This window comes from Lepidochelys olivacea, assembly GCF_965140295.1.
Source record: "Lepidochelys olivacea isolate rLepOli2 genome assembly, chromosome: 8".
NCBI classification, from domain to species: Eukaryota; Metazoa; Chordata; order Testudines; family Cheloniidae; genus Lepidochelys; species Lepidochelys olivacea.
Window position 1 is genome coordinate 7662633 of NC_140418.1, and position 18967 is coordinate 7681599.

At 42.1% G+C, this 18967-nt stretch overlaps 1 protein-coding gene across 3 annotated transcripts in view; it reads left to right on the forward strand.

Moving 5' to 3' along the window:
• Window positions 1–17024, forward strand: part of TBC1D9B (TBC1 domain family member 9B) — a 38148-nt gene extending 21124 nt beyond the window's left edge. For 2 of the 3 annotated variants that reach the window (XM_084636752.1, XM_084636754.1), the window contains 12 exons: window positions 341–458; window positions 1431–1716; window positions 3580–3709; window positions 5328–5426; window positions 6344–6412; window positions 7278–7518; window positions 7842–7907; window positions 8421–8492; window positions 8905–8955; window positions 11693–11746; window positions 13597–13703; window positions 14313–17024. In XM_084636752.1, the coding sequence (XP_084492878.1) occupies window positions 341–458; window positions 1431–1716; window positions 3580–3709; window positions 5328–5426; window positions 6344–6412; window positions 7278–7518; window positions 7842–7907; window positions 8421–8492; window positions 8905–8955; window positions 11693–11746; window positions 13597–13703; window positions 14313–15008 (1989 nt within the window). In that variant the 3' untranslated portion in view covers window positions 15009–17024. The remainder of the gene's footprint in view (window positions 1–340; window positions 459–1430; window positions 1717–3579; window positions 3710–5327; window positions 5427–6343; window positions 6413–7277; window positions 7519–7841; window positions 7908–8420; window positions 8493–8904; window positions 8956–11692; window positions 11747–13596; window positions 13704–14312) is intronic. The other variant, XM_084636753.1, reaches the window with a different exon arrangement.
• The last annotated feature ends 1943 nt before the right edge of the window (window positions 17025–18967 follow it).

Genomic DNA, 18967 nt, shown 5'->3' on the forward strand with positions numbered 1-18967 from the left:
CACTGCTCTATCAAAAACTCTCTCAGCATAAATACCCTTTTCAAGGTTTTAGTAACCAGGTTAGTTAATACTAATACTTTGCATCCATGGATCAAAGTGCTTTACAAAGATGCGTGGGGCTATCACCATTTCACGGCTGCAGGAGCTGAGGCCAAGAGCGGTTAGCTGGAAACAGAACATAGATCTTCAGACTCCTGGTCTCCTACCTTATCCATAGGAGCATAGTATTCTAACCACATTTACCTCACGTTTATAGAGTCCCATTTACCTTCCTGAATACCCTCAGCTACTGTGGTATTTTTCTCTCCATGCATGTTTGTGTTCCTCTACCTGCTGCCAGGCCATGAACATCGTGACATCGGTACTGTTGCTGTACTGCAATGAGGAGGAGGCTTTCTGGATCCTAGTGGCCTTGTGCGAGCGGATGCTGCCAGACTACTACAATTCCAGGGTGGTGGGTGAGTCTGTCAAATTCATCATGGGGGCTGGCACTTCCTTCTATTATACAATCAGCAGAACTCAGGAAAGAAGGAGAGTCATGTTTATTAACAGACCATTAAACATAGTGCATTTGAAAGAGTGTGGGACACTAGCCGATGAAAGCTTTGGCCTCATTAATGATGTGTAAAGAATTTCCTGCAAATTCTAAATATCCAGTTATTCTCCCTGGAATAATTCAGTTCTTAACCCTTCAGGACCAGACAACTATTAATTGGAGGGAAGACAGAGAAGAGAATCAGAAATGGGAAGGGGCTGGCGGGCTAGACTTACATGGAAAGATTTAAAAGAGCTAAATGTGTACATGACAAAGGGGTGGGAAGTCTACCAAGTATTTGAAGGGTGTAAACACAAAGGAATGGTGGCAGGAGTTATTTAGGTTGGTACTCAAGGGTATAAATAGGAATGATGAGATGAAATTAGGGGAAAAAAAATAACCTGACTATCAAATACTTCCTCATTGTGAGATCAGTTCAGTTTTAGAATAGTCTCCCAAGGGAAGTTGTGGAAGCTCCATTGCTTGGAACTTCTAAAATTAGACTGGATAAAGCACTAAAGTATATGCTGTAGGTGATTGTCCCACACAGTTCTTCAATTCTAATCTCTCTGCTTCTGTGACATTATTTTTAGAACAAGAATCTTTCACCCCACCACTCTTTCGTCTGGTGAGATATACAGATCAATTAATGACTTGCTCACCGCAGGGTGTACAGTAGCAGATCACATGATATTCACATGTGTATGCAGATCTCTTCAGTTATATTAAAGAGGGAACCAGGAAATACATATGACCAAACCTTAGTTGATTTCAGTTCTGTTGAAAACTGGCTGATTTGTGATTAGAATCAATATTTATCCAACTAGCATAGACTTACATTACTTTGTGCCCAGTCCCGCGATAGCAAATTGTCACTTCCCCCTTGTCTTTTCAGGTGCATTAGTGGACCAAGGCATCTTTGAGGAGCTCACGCGAGACTACCTTCCACAGCTGTCAGAGAAGATGCAGGAGTTGGGAGTGATTTCCACCATTTCTCTCTCCTGGTTCCTCACCCTCTTCCTTAGCGTCATGCCCTTTGAGAGTGCTGTGGTCATTGTTGACTGCTTCTTCTACGAGGGCATCAAGCTTATCTTGCAGGTGTCTCTGGCCATCCTGGATGCCAACATGGAGAAGCTGCTAAACTGCTGTGATGAAGGCGAAGCCATGACTGTCCTGGGCAGGTAGCCCTCATTATTATTCTTTGTAATTAAGTGAACGGCAGTGGTACTCGCCCTTCCACTCTAGTGTGAAATCCTTAATATTTTTCATGCTCTCACAATCTTCATTGCTTAGCAGTTCGAACTGTCTTTAGTAGATGTCACGGTGTCTCAGTGGGTCACAGCTGAGGATGCCAAATTCAGGACAAACTGCTGAGAAATAAGGCAGACTCACCCTAAACTGCTGGTTATTCTAACATTAGATTATACCAATCCAGTAATAAAAGTAAACTTCTGTCTCACCACAATGGTTAACAGGAAGTCAAAAATTCAGTTTCTTTAGGCATTCCAGCCCTTCTCTCCCCACCCAGACACTGTCTGAGTAGTTACTGAAAACCAATTTAATCAAATATAGGATTCTCCTAATCCCAAGAAATCAGCCATTTAGCTAGGTCAATATATAATTCGGAACTTTCAACCCAATAATCACACTGATGCCAATCCTTTAGTAACTAAAACTAAAGTTTTAATAATAAAAGAGAAAAAGAAGAGAGTGAATAATGTTAATTGATCATATACATACAAATAATAGCAACATCCTTATATCAGATTTGTAGCAGTGATGGAATAGACTGCTGGCTTGTAAAATCTCTCTGATAACTTCCAAAAGATTAGAAGGTCTTCAGTTCGTATTTCAAAATGCTCCTTTTAGTTGTAAATCCACAGTCTAGAGAATCAAGGCAGGAAAGAGGCAAAATGGAGATAGCTCAGGAGTCTTTTATATCCTTTGCCATGTGCCTGGAAATTTACTGTCTCTGTGGAAAGTTACTGGCCTAAGATGGAGTCCAGGGTCACATGATCATATCCCATGTCCTCACATGGCTTGATGACTCACAGGGGGTAGCCATGGCCCGTATTCTTGCTGAGGTGTCCACAGAAAGAGCTACCTGGGCAGAGTGAGTTTCGTATGGCCCATTGGGAGAGCTAAATGTCCTTGCTGGGCCATCAGTACATAGCTGTTTGGCCCTAATATAAGTTTTACCTGGTGGGTGTTACCCAGGAATACAACACACATGTATGATGCCAATACATAGCCAATATTGATAACTTCAGATACTAAAATGATGCATGCATATAAACAGGATAATCATACTTACTAAATCATAACTTTTCTATCGACATCTTACATGACATACTTTGTACAAGATTTGTTGCAGTTGTATAACAATGGCAGTATCAATTATCTAAATGGTGACATTCAATCATACAGCATCACACTATGAAGAAAGACCCATTCTGTTCTACCCTCAAGAATCCAAAGGCATTCAGTTGACTTTCTTCTACAGCATCCAGAAAATGGGGTCTCACGATAGAAAGCTAAGGTCTGAAGAGTTCCATCATATTTTCCAAGGCCCATCCTGGCATGATGTATCCCTGCTGTCTAGCTTGAGTTTGAAGTCTGAAAGGTTGCTGCTACCAAATCTAGGGAGAATTCTGATTCACTGTCAGTAACAGCTCCTAGTGGGGGGAGCATCCTAAAACCTGATGAGGCAAATCTTCCTGTAATGTAGCAAATGTAAGAAGGCTTCCTGTAGCAAAGTTAAATGTTGATCCATTCCAAACATGCCACCACCTGCACCTTATTTTTCTGAAATCTCAGAAGTTTCAGGTGCTCTGAAGAATTAAACGAGAACTGATTGTACTAGAGTGAAAGACATCAGTGGTGCTAGGCAGGCTAGCTGGGAAGAAATAAATTTATTCCAGCCAATGAGATTGATTGTCCAAAGGAAGTGGAAATAGTATGTTTAAGATCTTACTTGCTTTTTTGTTAATTCTTGAGATTGTGTTAATCCAGAGCCCTGCCTTTGTTCTTGTTTATCCCCACAGGTACCTGGACAATGTAGTTAATCGGCAGAGTATTTCTCCACCTATCCCACACCTGCATGCCTTACTCACAAGTGGAGATGAGCCACCGCTTGAAATTGACATCTTTGAACTCATCAAAACATCCTATGAGGTCAGAGGCAAGATTAATATTTACTTGAGTGATCTTTGCCACTTAAGGTCCAGTCCTGCATTCCTTGTGTAGCCAAGACTCATTGGCTTCACTAGGGGCTTGTCTACACTTACCAGAGGATTGATGCTGCGGTGATCGATGTATTGGTGGTCAATTTAGCAGGTCTAGTGAAGATCCACTAAATCAATCACAGATCACTCTCCCGTCAACTCCTGTACTCCACTGGATCGAGAAGAGTAGGGGGAGTCGATGGGAGACGCTCTGTCAACATTGCGTAGTGTAGACCCCGCGGTAAGTAGATCTTAGCTACGTCGATTTGAGTTACGCTATTCACATAACTCAAATTGTGTAGCTTAGATCAAATTTTCCCTGTAATGTAGATAATCCATATTCTTAGGCCTTATGCAAGGGATGCAGAATTGGGCCACAAGTCTTCATGTTAAATATGGTGGGACTTCAACTCTGTTCTTCTTTTCAGATTCCATGAAATCTCACCAACCATGCTAACTAAAATTGAAAATTGATTCTCAGTGCCTACTAAAGCTGATAGGTCAGAGATTCCCTCCACTCTCTGGAGAAAAGCTTTAGACTGTTATTTTGCACATGGGGTGAGTTAATGCCAGGGAATTGTAGAGGCAACTTAATTACTGAATATTGGAATGAAAAAGGAATGTTTTGGGGATAAACTTTTGGAGAGTTGTGAGTAACGTATCTGCACGAAACTCATCGTGCCAGGTTTGGCATGCCCATGAATCCCATTCTGCGGTGTCTGTGTTGTGATGATAGCTGGATGACCTGGAGTCTGCTAACCTGGGATTGGTGGCAGCAGCAGCCACGAATCCAATAGGCCATATTACAGAAATAGCAGGCATTCTCCCTGGTTCCCAATTACACTTTTGCAGAAGTAACTCTTCATGGATGATGACAACAGTATACTTGCATGGGAGAAAATAGTTTATTTTTATGTTTAATTACCAGGGCAGTTATCAATGCACACTTGACACATCCTCTCCCTCAATGCAATGAGGAAAATTGGGAAAAGACTTAGTTTTTCAGGTGGATTTCTTTTCTCTGCTACTCTCTTCCTCTCTGTCTTCTGTCATTGTCCTTTTCTTCTCCCTTCAGATCACCCTTATACTGTTCTTTCCATACAGCGTACGTTGCTTTCTAGTCTCGTTTTCTCACTAACTTGTGCCAGTTTGTGTCCTGCTCAAGGAAATCCTGTTTCTGTCATTGCGCTCTCTTCCTTCAAAGCACTACTCTTTCTGACTGTTCATTCTTTCTTGTTCCTTCCTTGTTTAAGCAGCAGCATCCAAATCATTTTACTTCTCTGATTAGTGCTGTTGAGAAAAAGCCCTGCCCCCTTACAGGTACATCACTCAATTTGAATATGGATTCCTAATGAGTGCTAGCACATCTCATCACATGTTTTTATACTTCCCACCCACCCTTAACAAAAGAGTCTTAGCAGACCATCTCTATTGACAAAAAGTCATTTTTTCCCTTTCAGGTCACTTCTAAGGTGATTCCTGATTTGGGGAACAATATGTCGCTGAATGTGAGACTTGTCTCATTGGTACATGGGGGTGACCCAATGTGCTTTTCTTCCTTACTGTAGAAATTCAGCAACTTGAGGGCAGATGACATTGAGCAGATGCGCTTTAAGCAAAGATTGAAGGTGATCCAATCCCTGGAGGACACAGCCAAGAGGAGTGTGGTATGTAACACCCAGATTAAATGAGCTACCAGTTGGCATGTTAATGTAGGACATTTTGCTTTGAGTCCTCTGAAAATCTGCTCTATAGCAAACCCAGGATGTGGTGACTAAAGGGATGATGGTTAATGTGGAAAATATATCTGCTGACATTTAGCTCTCATTGATCTAGTCTAACAAGTTGGGCTGAAGAGCAGAGGAAACAGTTGAAGTGCGAAGATGTGATCCTGGTAGAATTATAGGCAAATCATTGCCAGTATGAGCCACAACAGGCTTTGTAACACTTTCCATTTGTTAGAGCTGCCTGTATTTGTTACTTTTCATCTTGGCTCTTTGAGGGTTGCAGGATGGTAGATACTGCTGTCCTTCCCACCCAGAGTGTGTGCTGTGATGTTGGGAACCCACAGAGGACTAGGACGGAGGAGGAGCATCTGCATCTTACTGCCACTTTACTCTTCTATTTGTGCCAGTTGTGAAACCTGTTCCCTTTGCCCCTCTCACTGTAGCACCTGCGCTATAGATGTCTGACAATAGAGGCATTAGAAAGCCAAAAAGTGAAACAAAGGCAAAGAGGTGACATGTCACTTGTTCTCACTTCCAATTACAATGCAGTCAGAGCAGAAAACATACTTAACACTTTGAGCAGCTTTTTACTGTGTTTACCCTCCTCGTTCAAGGAGGGTACAGCTGTTCTCTGTGTCAGCAGTTGCTGGCATGTTCCTGTCCTAGCAACTCAGAGAGGTGAGACTGTTTTCCTTCAGTTCAAAATCACTATAACACTCCTTCCTCCTCTGTACCTTAGTCAAGTCTCTTGGCCTTTTTCATGGTATATGAAATATTGTTTCTTATAGTAAGTGAATAAATTTTCCAGTTTAGGAGTAATAAATAAATGTTCATTCTGTTTCTCTCCCTTACTTTAGGTCCGAGCTATATCTGGTGACATTGGTTTTTCTATGGAACAACTAGAAGAGCTTTATGTGGTGTTCAAGGTAGGGACCTGGCATGGGGAAGAATGTGTCCTAGTCACTCTGCCTCAGATATACAGATAGATAACCAAGATTGAGTGGATGGGGTAGTAATAGCATTGTATTTCTATCCAGAATCTGATCTGTCAAAAGCAGAAGTGGGGCTCTGGGGTACATGGTGCCAGTGAGACCGGCTCTAGTATGTCTGGTTTTTTTTTTTGTTTTTTGTTTTTTTTACAAAGGTGATGGAAAACTGTTCACAGCATTTAAATGATATTCATCAGGGAGAGATGCTGGCAATGCTGGAAAGGAATGTTTAGTGGCTAGAGTAGAGGACTTGGATTCAGAAGACCTTGGTTTTATTCCTAGCTCTGCCACTGACTTGCTTTGTAATCTTGGGCAAGTCACTTAACCCTTCTGTGCCTCAGTTTGCCCGTATGTAAAAATGGGATGAAAGTTCCATACCTCATGAGAGCAATAAGACTCGGTGTTTTTGATGCCTTTGAAATACTCAGTTGCACGATGTTGTAGACGTAGCAAAGTAAGATGGTATGACTTATTCATAAAACTTTCATTCTAGCACTGTGACAAATCTTATGTACTCAAATCTCTGCCTGAGTCTTCATCCAAATCTGATAGTGCCTTTTGTTCTCCTTGAAATCAGTCTTTTTCTAGTTTGATCAAATCCTCTTCCTTCATTTCTCAGAGCTCAGCCATGATCACACATGGACCTTAGGAATAAATAAGGGGAGGAGAAAAATAGATGTATGAGCAAAAGTTTCTTCTCTGGCTATGCAGTGTCTTTGTCCGTGAGGTTTAATTGAGTCCCTAAGAATGAAGGTTTGTGTAACTATTAATGGTTTGACCTATTAACCCTTTCCCCTCAAAGGCAAAACACCTGACGAGTTGTTATTGGGGGAGCAGCCGCACTGCAGCTGCCCACCGAGATCAGAGCTTGCCCTACCTGGAGCAGTATCGCATTGACCTGGAGCAGTTCAGAGAGCTGTTTGCCAGTCTAACCCTCTGGTCCTGTGGCCTCCACACACCTGTGCTGGCAGGGCGAATGTTCCGGCTTCTAGATGAGAACAGGGACTCTCTCATTAACTTCAAGGAGTTTGTTACAGGAATGAGTAAGTGTCTTTTCTAGAGATGCTGTGGAATGTTTTAGCAAAGTTTTCCACTGTTCTGAGCACATAACCATAGAGAGACAATAGAATTCATCCAGGAGGGAGGACAATGTCATTACAGAATGAGAAATGCCTTCTTGCTAAACAAGTTAGACGTTGTGCAGAATGCAGCCGCACAGATTTCTTTCTGTACAGGAGCTGTAACTGCATATCTTTTCAGCTTCCCCTTGCTTCTATGGGAACTCTAGGGGTCTGTTTGATGGCCCCTGTGAGCTGTCGGTGACTCTTAACACTAAGGGCTATTTATTTCATCCTTTCCCCCACAGGTGGGATGTATCATGGTGACCTGACTGAGAAGCTTAAACTACTTTACAAATTGCACCTGCCTCCGGGTGAGTGATCTCTTCTCCCTCCTTCTCTGACACCCAATGGTAGCTATCACATTGGCTGAGGAGCATCCTTACATGTTTTGCTAGATATTTCAATAAAGCTTTTTTTGTGTTCTCACCTACTGAGGGGAATGAATGGATAGCCTGCCTCAGTGGTTCTCAGACTGATCTATGAAGAATTTGCTGATGATCTGCAGAAAGCTGGTTACATAGCCAGCCTCATTTCCAGCTACTAAATTGCATTGAAGGACTGCTAAATATTAAAAAAAACCCAAAAACCGAACCATTGATATATATGAATTATCAGTGTAAGTAAGTTTCCATAGGGATGTTACATGATCCCTGGCTGGGATGATTTAACTGGGGATTGGTCCTGCTTTTGAGCAGGGGGTTGGACTAGATGACCTCCTGAGGTCCCTTCCAACCCTGATATTCTATGGCAGATGGGAGGGGAGAGGTACCTCAGTAACCCAATCATCTTCTGCTCTCTCTCTCTGTCTTTCTCTACATGTACAGCTCTGATCTCAGAAGAGGCTGAGTCTGCTCTGGAGGCCACAAGTTATTTCACAGAGGATATCTCGACAGAAGGTAACTTAACACCTGCTCTAACCTAAGAGATGAAGGCTGCAAGTGTCGCACAAGTCTGTGCAGTTTGAATGGTGACCCTCGAAAGCAGGGTTAATCAGTAGAAGTGTTTTAGGGTTGCTTCTTATTGTTGCATGGGGAAGATGAGTGAGTTGATGGGCTGTTTAATCTCTGCTTTTCTAGAAGAGAATGCAGCATGCTGTGAAACACTCTCACGCAGACTGCTGAGGAGGAACATTAATGATGCTGTCTGCTTTTACCGACCTGTCTTTCCTGTTTTCAAGTTCAGGGAGTCTCACTGTGTCTTTTTTTTTTTTTTTTTCCCCACCTCCTTTATGTGTGTCTCTGTGTCTGGCCCACTCTCTGTTTTCCCTTGGATTTACCCTGCCCTCAAACCCTCTCTCTGCTGCTCCAGTATCTCCTTTTGTCTCAGAGCTGGATTTCTTCTTGCACTGTGAGTCTCAAGGTTAGTCTCTAGGGTGTGCACACATGCTGAGCTCTTTGTTGTTATGCTAAAATAATCTGCCAGCACTGAAGCGCCATGTAAAATACCATGAAATTATTTTATTGCTGCTTTCCACTGGCCCTCCCTCTATACATGCAATGCTATACCTAGCACTTGGTTTGCTTGCCTCATGTGCATTTTAGATGCCTTTCAGTAACTGTGTTTATTCTATCTACTGGACTACAACTCTGTTATAACCGAAGGTGACTAATTTTAATTCGAGGCTTTGGCCTTGAGAAAAAGTTTGACCTATAGTTCCTCCAGTGGAATTTGGCAATGGCTATTCCCATTGAAAAATTTACTTGACACCTACTAGGCTGAGAACTAGGTCTATTAGCCAATGTAAAGATAGCATTGCCATCACCAGGGCTTCTCCAGAGCCTTGCAGCTTAAAGGAAGGAAGAGTTGTGTAGTATTTAATGTGTACTACAGCATTGTCAATCAACTTTCTATTTAATACGCTTTTTAAAATTTAACTTACTGCTATGGCTGATCAAATAGCAGAATAAAAGGATTAAGTATATTATTTGATAAATTTCACTAATATGTATTGAATAATGTATTAGCCAAATAAGGTGTGACCCTCTAAAGCAGTGGTCTCCAAAGTGGGGTGCACGCAAGACCATCCGTGGGGGTGCGCGGCAGGAGGAGCGCAGCTCTGCTCTCCCACTCCGTCTTCGGCGGCACACTGGCGGCTGCTCTTTTTTTTTCTTTTTTTTTTTTGCTTACCCAGAGCTGGCCCTGGGGGTGTGTGATTCAAAAAGTTTGGAGACCCCTACTCTAAAGAGCTGGTTGAATAACAGTGTCAAATAAATTACTCAAATAACACTGGTGACATCTGAATAATATATTTATCTAATACTGTTCCATCATCTTTATATATTTAATTTCTCTTGCTGTTGTTGTATCTTCTTTCCTTTCTGGGGCTCATTCCACTTTTTCTTTCTTATAATAGATCATGGGGCTTAGTTAACTTCCATGTCTATTTCATCTCATCCTTAGCTCTCTCTCTCTTCCTTTCCCAATATTGTGCTCTTTTCCTACCTATCCCTTTGTACCATATTTCTCTTTGCCCACTTATCCCATCAATCTCTCCTTCTCCCTCTTACCTTTCCTGCCTATTCGTCTATTCATTCACAGGCTGTGTAATGCTAACACTTTTCTTCAAACTTCTACCATTGCTAATGTCAAGCTGTCCTGTGGTGGCTCAAGAATGTGAATAACAACCTCAGGGCAGACTGTTAAGAAGCAGGGCACAAACCCCAAATTAGTTGTGAGTTCTGCACTTAGATTTCACTAACCTATTATCAAGTGTGAACTCCTCAAGCACTATACAGCCTCAACATGAAGTCACAGATAGTCCCCTTGCGTACTCTGATCTATCTTGCCACCCAGATAAGCTTACCTTTGTGATAGATGGTCCCTTACACCAAGTACTACAGCAATATTCAGGTTATTCCCAGTCCCAAAGGACCAGTCAGTTACGCCAGGTCAATTGCACCTTAGATCTTAGAGCAAAGACAACCCTTGTAGCCAGTCCTATAATAAACCATCTAAGGATTTATTAACTAGGAAAAGGAAACTAGTTATTTACAAGGTTAAAGCAGGTAAACACATTCACACAAATGAGTTCCACTGTTTCAAAAGGTAATTGAAACTTCTATAATATGCAAGTTCTATATGTCCCTTAGGGCTAACCCAGGCTAAGCATTGGGGATCTTTTGCTTATGCTTACTAGTACTTGCCCCCTCAGAGCCCAAGCAGCATAAAAGATACAGTTTCTCCTTGTTACCACCTTTTACTGCTTTCCCCCTTCCGCTTCAAGTTGCAAGTTCAGCTGTTGGGAGGAATTCAGTTGCATGTCTCCTTTTCAGTCAGGGATGAGGAGAGCAATCAACAGTTTTTTGTCCTCTCATGTTCCACAGTGATTTGTCTACTGTTTATGGGTCTTCTTTTGTTGGACAGGAGATAACACCTGTGGCAAGCTAGTATTTCACACTTGGTAATGCTTCTCTCCTGACTGGGTGATTCGCAGTAACAGAGCATTACCTGTATGTGTTACCTTATGACATGGGATACAGATATTATAAGTGAGATTAATGCATGCAGCAATTTACAAGCATTCCATAAAGTCTAAACACATTTTTATAACTAAGGCCTATTTTAATAATACTAACACATGGGGGAGCCAGACTGTTTCCAGTTATGTATTTGTCAGTGTTCAGTTGAAACCTAGGGACCTTAGCATGAACTGGCACCTAGTCTGCCAGCATCACTGCTACCAGCTGTTAAGCTGCACCAGTGGAAAAAATTAAGACAACTGCTATGTTAGACAATGCCATGAGTCTTGGAAATTTTAGGAGACGCCTCACAGCCCAAGGAGTTGACTTTCCAAATATGAGTAACAGGTAACCTTTGGAATCACAGGGCTTATGAACTTTTTAAAATGTAAACTCACATTCTGCAAACTTGATACTCACCTGGAAAAGCTTCCTACTTACTGTGTGCAAGTAGATTTTTCAAGCTGTGGCTTTTTCAGTCCCGCTATATACTGTAGGGGAATGGTGTAGGAAAGCTAGCCCTAATTTTATTAAAAATACTCATGTCTGTACTATACTGGATATGTAAGTTTGTCTTGTACACTGTGCAGTAATAGAATATTCGCTGAGTCACTTTTCTAATATCAATGTTTGTTTAGAAGCAGCTACTCAGGAAGACAGAGGAGGGAGAAATGGGGATTCCAAAGAAAAAGGTAACTAACTAGTCCCTAATGTGGACAATTAGTAGCTCCCGGCATTTCCCAGTTTTGTCATTCATGTAATGTCAAGTTTTTTAACTCCTACCCCTTTTACTCTAGCATAGGAAACCTCTCAAGGCTTTGCTCATGGAAAGAGGCACAATGTAATGTGGTCTAGGGAATTTTTATGTCTTGCTGATTCTGATATGGTAACAGCCTCCAAGCTGAAAGGGTCTTGATGCGCTAGAGAGGCCTTAACTCACCAGCCATGAACTGCAGAACTGCAAAATTTACAGAAAAGCAGAGTTTATTTCATACCTGCCAGGCTGATTGCAGAAGTGTTAGTTTTGCTCCTCTGCATCACATAAGAAAAACTCTAAAAGCAGAGTGCCGTTCCCTGTGGTCTCGTCTCCTGAGTCTTGTCAGTGAAATCTTCTAAAACAGTATTCTTGCAAGCATAGAATCATGGAAATGTAGGGCTGGAAGGGACGTCAAGAGGTTATCTATTCCAGCCTCCTTGCACTGAGGCAGGAACAAGTAAACCTAGACAATGCCTGACGTGTGTGTCCATCCTGTTCTTAAAAACTTCCAGTGATTCTACAACCTTCCTTAGCAGCCTATTCCAGTGCTTAACTACCCTTATAATTTTTCCTAACCTCTAACCTAAATCTCCCTTGCTGTGGATTAAACTAATTACTTTTTGTCCATCCTTCAATGAACATGGAAAATAATTGGTCAGTGTTTTTTTAGGCCTTAACATAACCATTTTCAAATTTCAGGGCCCCATTCAGTCTTCATTTTTCAAACATGCCCAGTTTTTTAACCTTTCCTCATAAATCAGGTTTTCTAAACTTTTTATCACGTTTGTCCTCTCTCCACTTTGACTACATCTTCCTCAAAGTGCGGCACCCAGAATTGTCACAGTATTCCAGCTGAGGCGACCAGTGCCAAGTAGAGTGGGACAGTTATCGCCTGTCTTACATATGATGCTCCTGTTAAAACACCCGAGAATGATGTCAGCCTTTTTCACAGCTGCATCACATTATTTACTCTCATTCAATTTGCAATGCACTATAACCTCCAGATCCTTTTCAGCAGGACTACCACCTACTCAGTTATTCCCCATTTCATATTTGTGAGCTTTATTTTTCCTTGCTAAGTGTAGTACTTTGCACTTGGCCTTTTTAAATTTCATCTTGTTAATTTTGGGCCAATTCTCCAATTTGTCAAGGTTGTTTTGAATTGTAATCCTATCCTGTAAAGTGTTTGCAAGTGTGATGTCATAAACAAATTTGATAAGCATACTCTCCACTCCATTATCCAAGACCTTCATGAAAATATTGAATAGTACTAGATCCACCTGTGGGACTGAACTAGATATTTCTCGCCAGTTTGACAGGAAACCATTGATAACTACTCTCTGAGTACAGGTTTCATAGTAGTAGCCGTGTTAGCCTGTATCCATAAAAAGAAAAGGAGTACTTGTGGCACCATAGAGACTAACACATTTATTAGAGCATAAGCTTGTATGTATCCGATGAAGTGAGCTGTAGCTCACGAAAGCTTATGCTCTAATAAAAGTTAGGCTCTAAGGTGCCACAAGTACTCCTTTTCTTTGAGTACAGTATTATAACCAGTTGTGCCCCCACCTTACAGTAATTTCTTCTAGACTGCATTTCCCTAGTTTGCTCATGAGAATGTCATGTGGAATAGTATCAGAAGCCTTGCTAAAATCAAGATATATCATGTCTGCTGCTTCTCCCCCATCCACTAGGTCAGTAACCTTGTCAGAGAAGGAAACTTGGTTGGTTTGGCATCTCAATCCATTAATCCCCTGACTCTAATGATCTAGCTTTGCCTTGCAGAGGAGAAGGGTACCAGCCCCCAGGATTACAGATACTACTTGCGAATGTGGGCCAAGGAAAAGTATTCCAAGAAAGAAACCATCAAGGATCTCCCGAAAATGAACCAGGTAGGAAGTGAACTGAGAATGTGTTTCCAGCTGACGATTTACAGCAGGGATGGAGTAAGGCAGGATACAGCAGGCTCACAGTTCTGCCAATACACTTTAACCCTTACAGCATTCCTTGCTGTTTCAATATTTAGAGTTCTAATGATGTCAAACTCTAGTGGTTCTATTATATGGACATGCATCCGATGGAGGACTAGTTTGAGATTTTACTTATAAACTAAACTAATTTTGTTTCAAACTTAAGACATATTTCCAGTGGTGAAAATCAGGTACATTTAACCCTCCTCCTCCAATTAGAACTCTAAACAAAGGCTCCCCTCCAGTGCAGTGTGTTTCAAACATCCCCTTAATGCCATTCCCCTGACTTATACACTGCCTAGGGTTTTCACTACCTTTAGAAGATGGAGCACTATGCAAAATATTAGACTACATATTAGTAAGTGTCCTGCATCATGACAACATAAGCTGCTACTTGGAGGGCATGATCTAATACAGGATGATCTAATAGGAGTCACTGCTTCTCAGTAGGTGGCTCATAGTTCATCCACCATTGTAGATTTAGTGGAGGTTTCATAATCTTTGCTGTGGTTTCATTTTCTGTTTTTAAAGGAGCAGTTTATAGAGTTATGCAAGACCCTTTACAACATGTTCAGTGAGGACCCAGTTGAACAAGAGCTGTACCATGCCATTGCCACTGTAGCCAGCCTCCTCCTACGAATTGGGGAAGTTGGAAAAAAATTCTCCAACCGACCCATGAAGAAGACTGATGACTGCAAAGCAAATAATACCGATGCTGAAAGTGAAGAGGAGTCACCAACGTCTGAACACAGTCAAAATTCAGCAGTGGAGCAGCAACCCCAAGCTGACCCTGAAGACAGAGCTTCTGGTGATATCCAGGCTGGAAAAACCCATCAGGAAAAACAAACTCCAGGAGATGGGGATGGTGGAGAAGGACCAGGATCTCCTATACAGCTCCCGTCAGATGATGAAACCAAAGACGATATGTCCATGTCTTCCTACTCCATGGTTAGCACGGGTTCCCTGCAGTGTGAAGATATTGCAGATGACACAGTCCTGGTTGGTTGTGAAGCTAGCAGTTCAGCTGCAAGGTATGGCAGCACCATTGACACTGACTGGTCTATCTCCTTTGAGCAGATCTTGGCTTCCATGCTTACAGAGACAGCCCTGGTAAACTACTTTGAGAAGAAGGTCGACATTGGCCTGAAGATAAAAGAGCAGAAGAAAGTAGAGAGGCAGTTCAGCTCATCCAGTGACTATGATCTCTCCTCCTCAGTGTCAGGCTGAACTCAAGGAAAGCAGTAATGTCTCAGGTGATAAAGGGTGAGGCTATAGACATTGGGCAGATGGCAGGAGTTTTTTTACCCAGACCAATAACTACACAACAACTACAGTAGATTCTGCTGAATAAGTGGCTTGTCACAGTGGCTGTTTAACATAGACACCTCTCTGGAGACCTGGCTTGGTGGAATTACATTACATTCTCAAGAGCATGAAAGCTATTAGAACTCGATAGCCCCATAGGCTTGCAATTACCACTGTAAATTATGCATGTCTGCCTCTGGTTATCTTTTTTAATGAAGTTTTATTTCAAACACAGCCACTCCATGCCCTGTCCTCATTTGCTATAGATTCCTGGGTAGTTTTGTACAGAAGATGCAGCCCAGCTTGAAACTCTGTACGTCTTTGGCTGTCACTCTGTGATCTAAGCAGTATGTCTAAGTGCTCTCAGTCCTTGGCCTATAAAATAGTCTTATTAGGTTCTTAGATACAGTACTGTAACTTGACAAATGTATTGCAATCGTATCCCATTGCTCCCAGCATCCTGAGACTTTAATTCAGTAGTTTCTCAAATCTGGAGGCTTCTATGGATGTGATTTGCCATCCCAGTAGCGTGTGGTTTTTCAACATTTTACAAGAAAGTGTCATGTAAACACTTGTTTTCTAAGCCTCTGTTTTTAACTCTTTGACGCAAGGAATTGATGGTTTTGAATTGTGTCTGAAGCCGCAAGCTCCTTGACATTGATGCATAAGAAGCAGTAGGACCCAAAAAGATATTGGGTCTGCCAAGGGTTTAGATCGTGGATGCAAGTCCTAAACTGGAAATCAGCTTACTGGAGCCCAGTTGTTACAAGCTGTTGGTACACAGATCTGTTTTTCTTACTCTTGTTGCTTCTGACATTAGTTTGTTCACAACCTTTCTGTCAGCACAGCCATTAGCTTTTAAAAGGAAAATATCTTCTGTAATTTAATTTCCTGGCAATATTTTACTTCATTTTAATATACTAATGATGGATCTGATTTTTAAAAAGATCCATAGTAAATTTGTCATAAACCAGTCAAATATCAATGTATGACCTGGGCTTACAGAGCCCATGTCAATCACTGAATTATCACAGAGCAAATATATCACTTGGTAGAACCTTAACAGATCAGTTTCTCACTGTGGACAGGGCCACAGCAGATCTAATTTGTATGAGGCAGAAAACTTACATGAGCACCTGGTGCCACTTGTGACTGTTCCCTGTAGGCTCTCTGAAGTACAGGGCTTTCCAGGAGCATGTGCATCTCCAGGCTGCCTGTACAACAGGAGTCCAAAGAGCTGTTTACACCTCAGTCCTGAGAAGTAAAGCAGAAGCGGGAGCAAAGTTGTGGTGCTCTCCTCTCAGCCATCACTCTAATACCTGAAATCTGAACAGACTAGCTCACCTGCGAGTTTAAAAGCTTATATAGCTGGAGGGAGTGCAGCTACAGATTACCCTCTGCAAATTAACTGTGGACCAGAGGAAAGTAGACACTCCATTTGGAAACGGTAACTTCCCTGTGGGAGGGCCTCCCCTCCCAGGAAGCATCATCATTTCTTTTCATACAGACCTGTTCATCTCATTACAAAAGCATCTGTGTTCCAGTGGCATGTGCCTCACTGGCAGAGAGCAAGAATGTTAGCATGGGGCTGGTGCAGACCCAGTACTGAGGGTGAGCCACATTGGTGCTTCTGGCTGGTGTTCAGAACAGACAGGGATGACAAAGACTGGAGCCAGCTGATGGATGTTCCCAAGTAAGGTACCATTTTATGCGATGTTCAGTGTTACTTCCTTTTGTGGTGTTCTCTCTGTATTCACAGCCAATGCATATTTCTTAATTCTCTGCCTCCTCTGTCATGTACCTCTGGAGAGCAACTCTAGTAAAATTGCTTTTACTAATTCTTCAGTAATTTATTGTAATTTTTTTTAAGTACAGGTAATACATGTGATTTTACATTGTCTATGTCTGATCTGTCATGTGCTCAATAAATGAACCAGAATCCACACACCGCCCTGGACTGGCTTTCACTTTATCAGCTGAACACTGCTTACCCTCAGGGTGTCTGAGCGTATGATTTTTCCTCACTCCATAGCTAGGTTGTATGTCCGTGATTGTTGCCTAAGGCAGTAGACCCAATGGATGGCCTGTGTCAGCTGACTCGGGCTCAGAGGTCTCAGGCTGTGGGGCTATAAAATTGCAGTGTAGCTGTTCTGACTCAAAGGACCCTCTCGGGTGGAGGGGAGTCCCAGTGTGAGAAGGAGGGTCTCACTTTTCTCTCCCCATCCCCTCCACACAATTCCCATCTCCCTCACAGTATCAATGCCAGGAGACTGCCACTGCACACCGATTAATCGCTATGGGGATGCAAAAACATGTCCCTTCTTTCTGACTTGCAGTGGTCACCTTCATGATTATTTTAATCAAGGTAGGCCTGAGGCTTCTGTGGAAAAGCCTTTGCCAACTGTTACAGCGGTCCTGGGGCACTGAACAACTTAAACATTTTTATTGACTTTGGAATATTAATACATCAGATGTTTCCACATGGAAGCAAGCTGTTTGAGTTAAGAGTACACCAAAAATTTTGGCTAATAATCCAGAGGATACAATTTAGGGTGTGATTATATTATATATGGGGGAGGGATAGCTCAGTGGTTTGAGCATTGGCCTGCTAAATCCAGGGTTGAGAGTTCAATCCTTGAGGGGGCCATTTAGGGATCTGGGCCAAAAATTGGGGATTGGTCCTGCTTTGAGCAGGGGGTTGGACTAGATGACCTCCTGAGGTCCCATCCAACCCTGATATTCTATGATAATCTATGGTTTCAGAGTAGCAGCCGTTTTAGTCTGTATTTGCAAAAAGAAAAGGAGTACTAGTGACACCTTAGAGACTAACCAATTTATGCTCAAATATGCCAGTAGTTCTCCTTTTCTTTTTATGATAATCTATATTACAACTCCAAGGAACCACCACCAAGTATGAGAGATGCACTGCATTGTGCCAGACACTGTACAGACAAGTCACAAAAGATGGTCCCTGCCCCAGAAAGCTCACAAGTCTAGGTTTTGGACAGACTTCAGTAGGTGGACAAAACAAACAAATAGAATGGGAGTGGGTTGGGAGGACATGATAACGTGAACAGTTAGCAGAAACACAAAGTTTCATAGATACTAAGGTCAGAAGGGACCATTATGATCAAAAGTTGCAGCTTGCACTTGCCTAACTAGGTCAGCAGTGATTTGTATGCTTTAGGGCAGAGGTAGGTATTAAGGGACGATTTAAGAGGATAAAGTTCTCACGTTTTGATGGGAAGATTTTCAATACACAGCTAGTGGCATAGTAGAAGGTATGGAGGAACCTTAAAGATACATGGGCAATTGATGTTGGCATCAATGCAAGAGCACAGGTGGGGTAATTGACAGCTCGGTACTTTAGATCTGATAGGGTGGGGCTAAATGGGAAAGGTAAGAATATCTAATACAGTAGAGATTGCAAGCCAAGAAAGACTGAAAGGAGTAATGTGGTCAAAGAGAAGAGCCAGCAGCATTTTGAATGGACTTGGGAAAATATAACTAGTATCAAGCACAGAGAGGAGGAGAGGACAGTAGTCAAGGGATGAGGAAAGGGCCTGACTCAAGACCGACAGAAAAGGTGGAGGGGAGAGTTAAAGGCAGATCTTGTTGATTTCCTATTTGAAAAGGTCAGAGAGATCCTGTGCAGAAAGGTTTTTGGACACTTTCTGCTTTTTGGTTCTTAGGCAAATTTATGGCTGATTTTTACAAATAAAAAATGTTACCCCCCCCCCCATTACATTAAAAGAAAAAAAATCTTCCAAAGGCACATGGAATAAGCTGCCAGCAACTCTGGGTAGCCTTATGTGCTCTCCAGTGCACTCCTGCTGGGTTTTCTCCTAAAAGTGGAAATTCTAACAATAACTCTTTGTAAG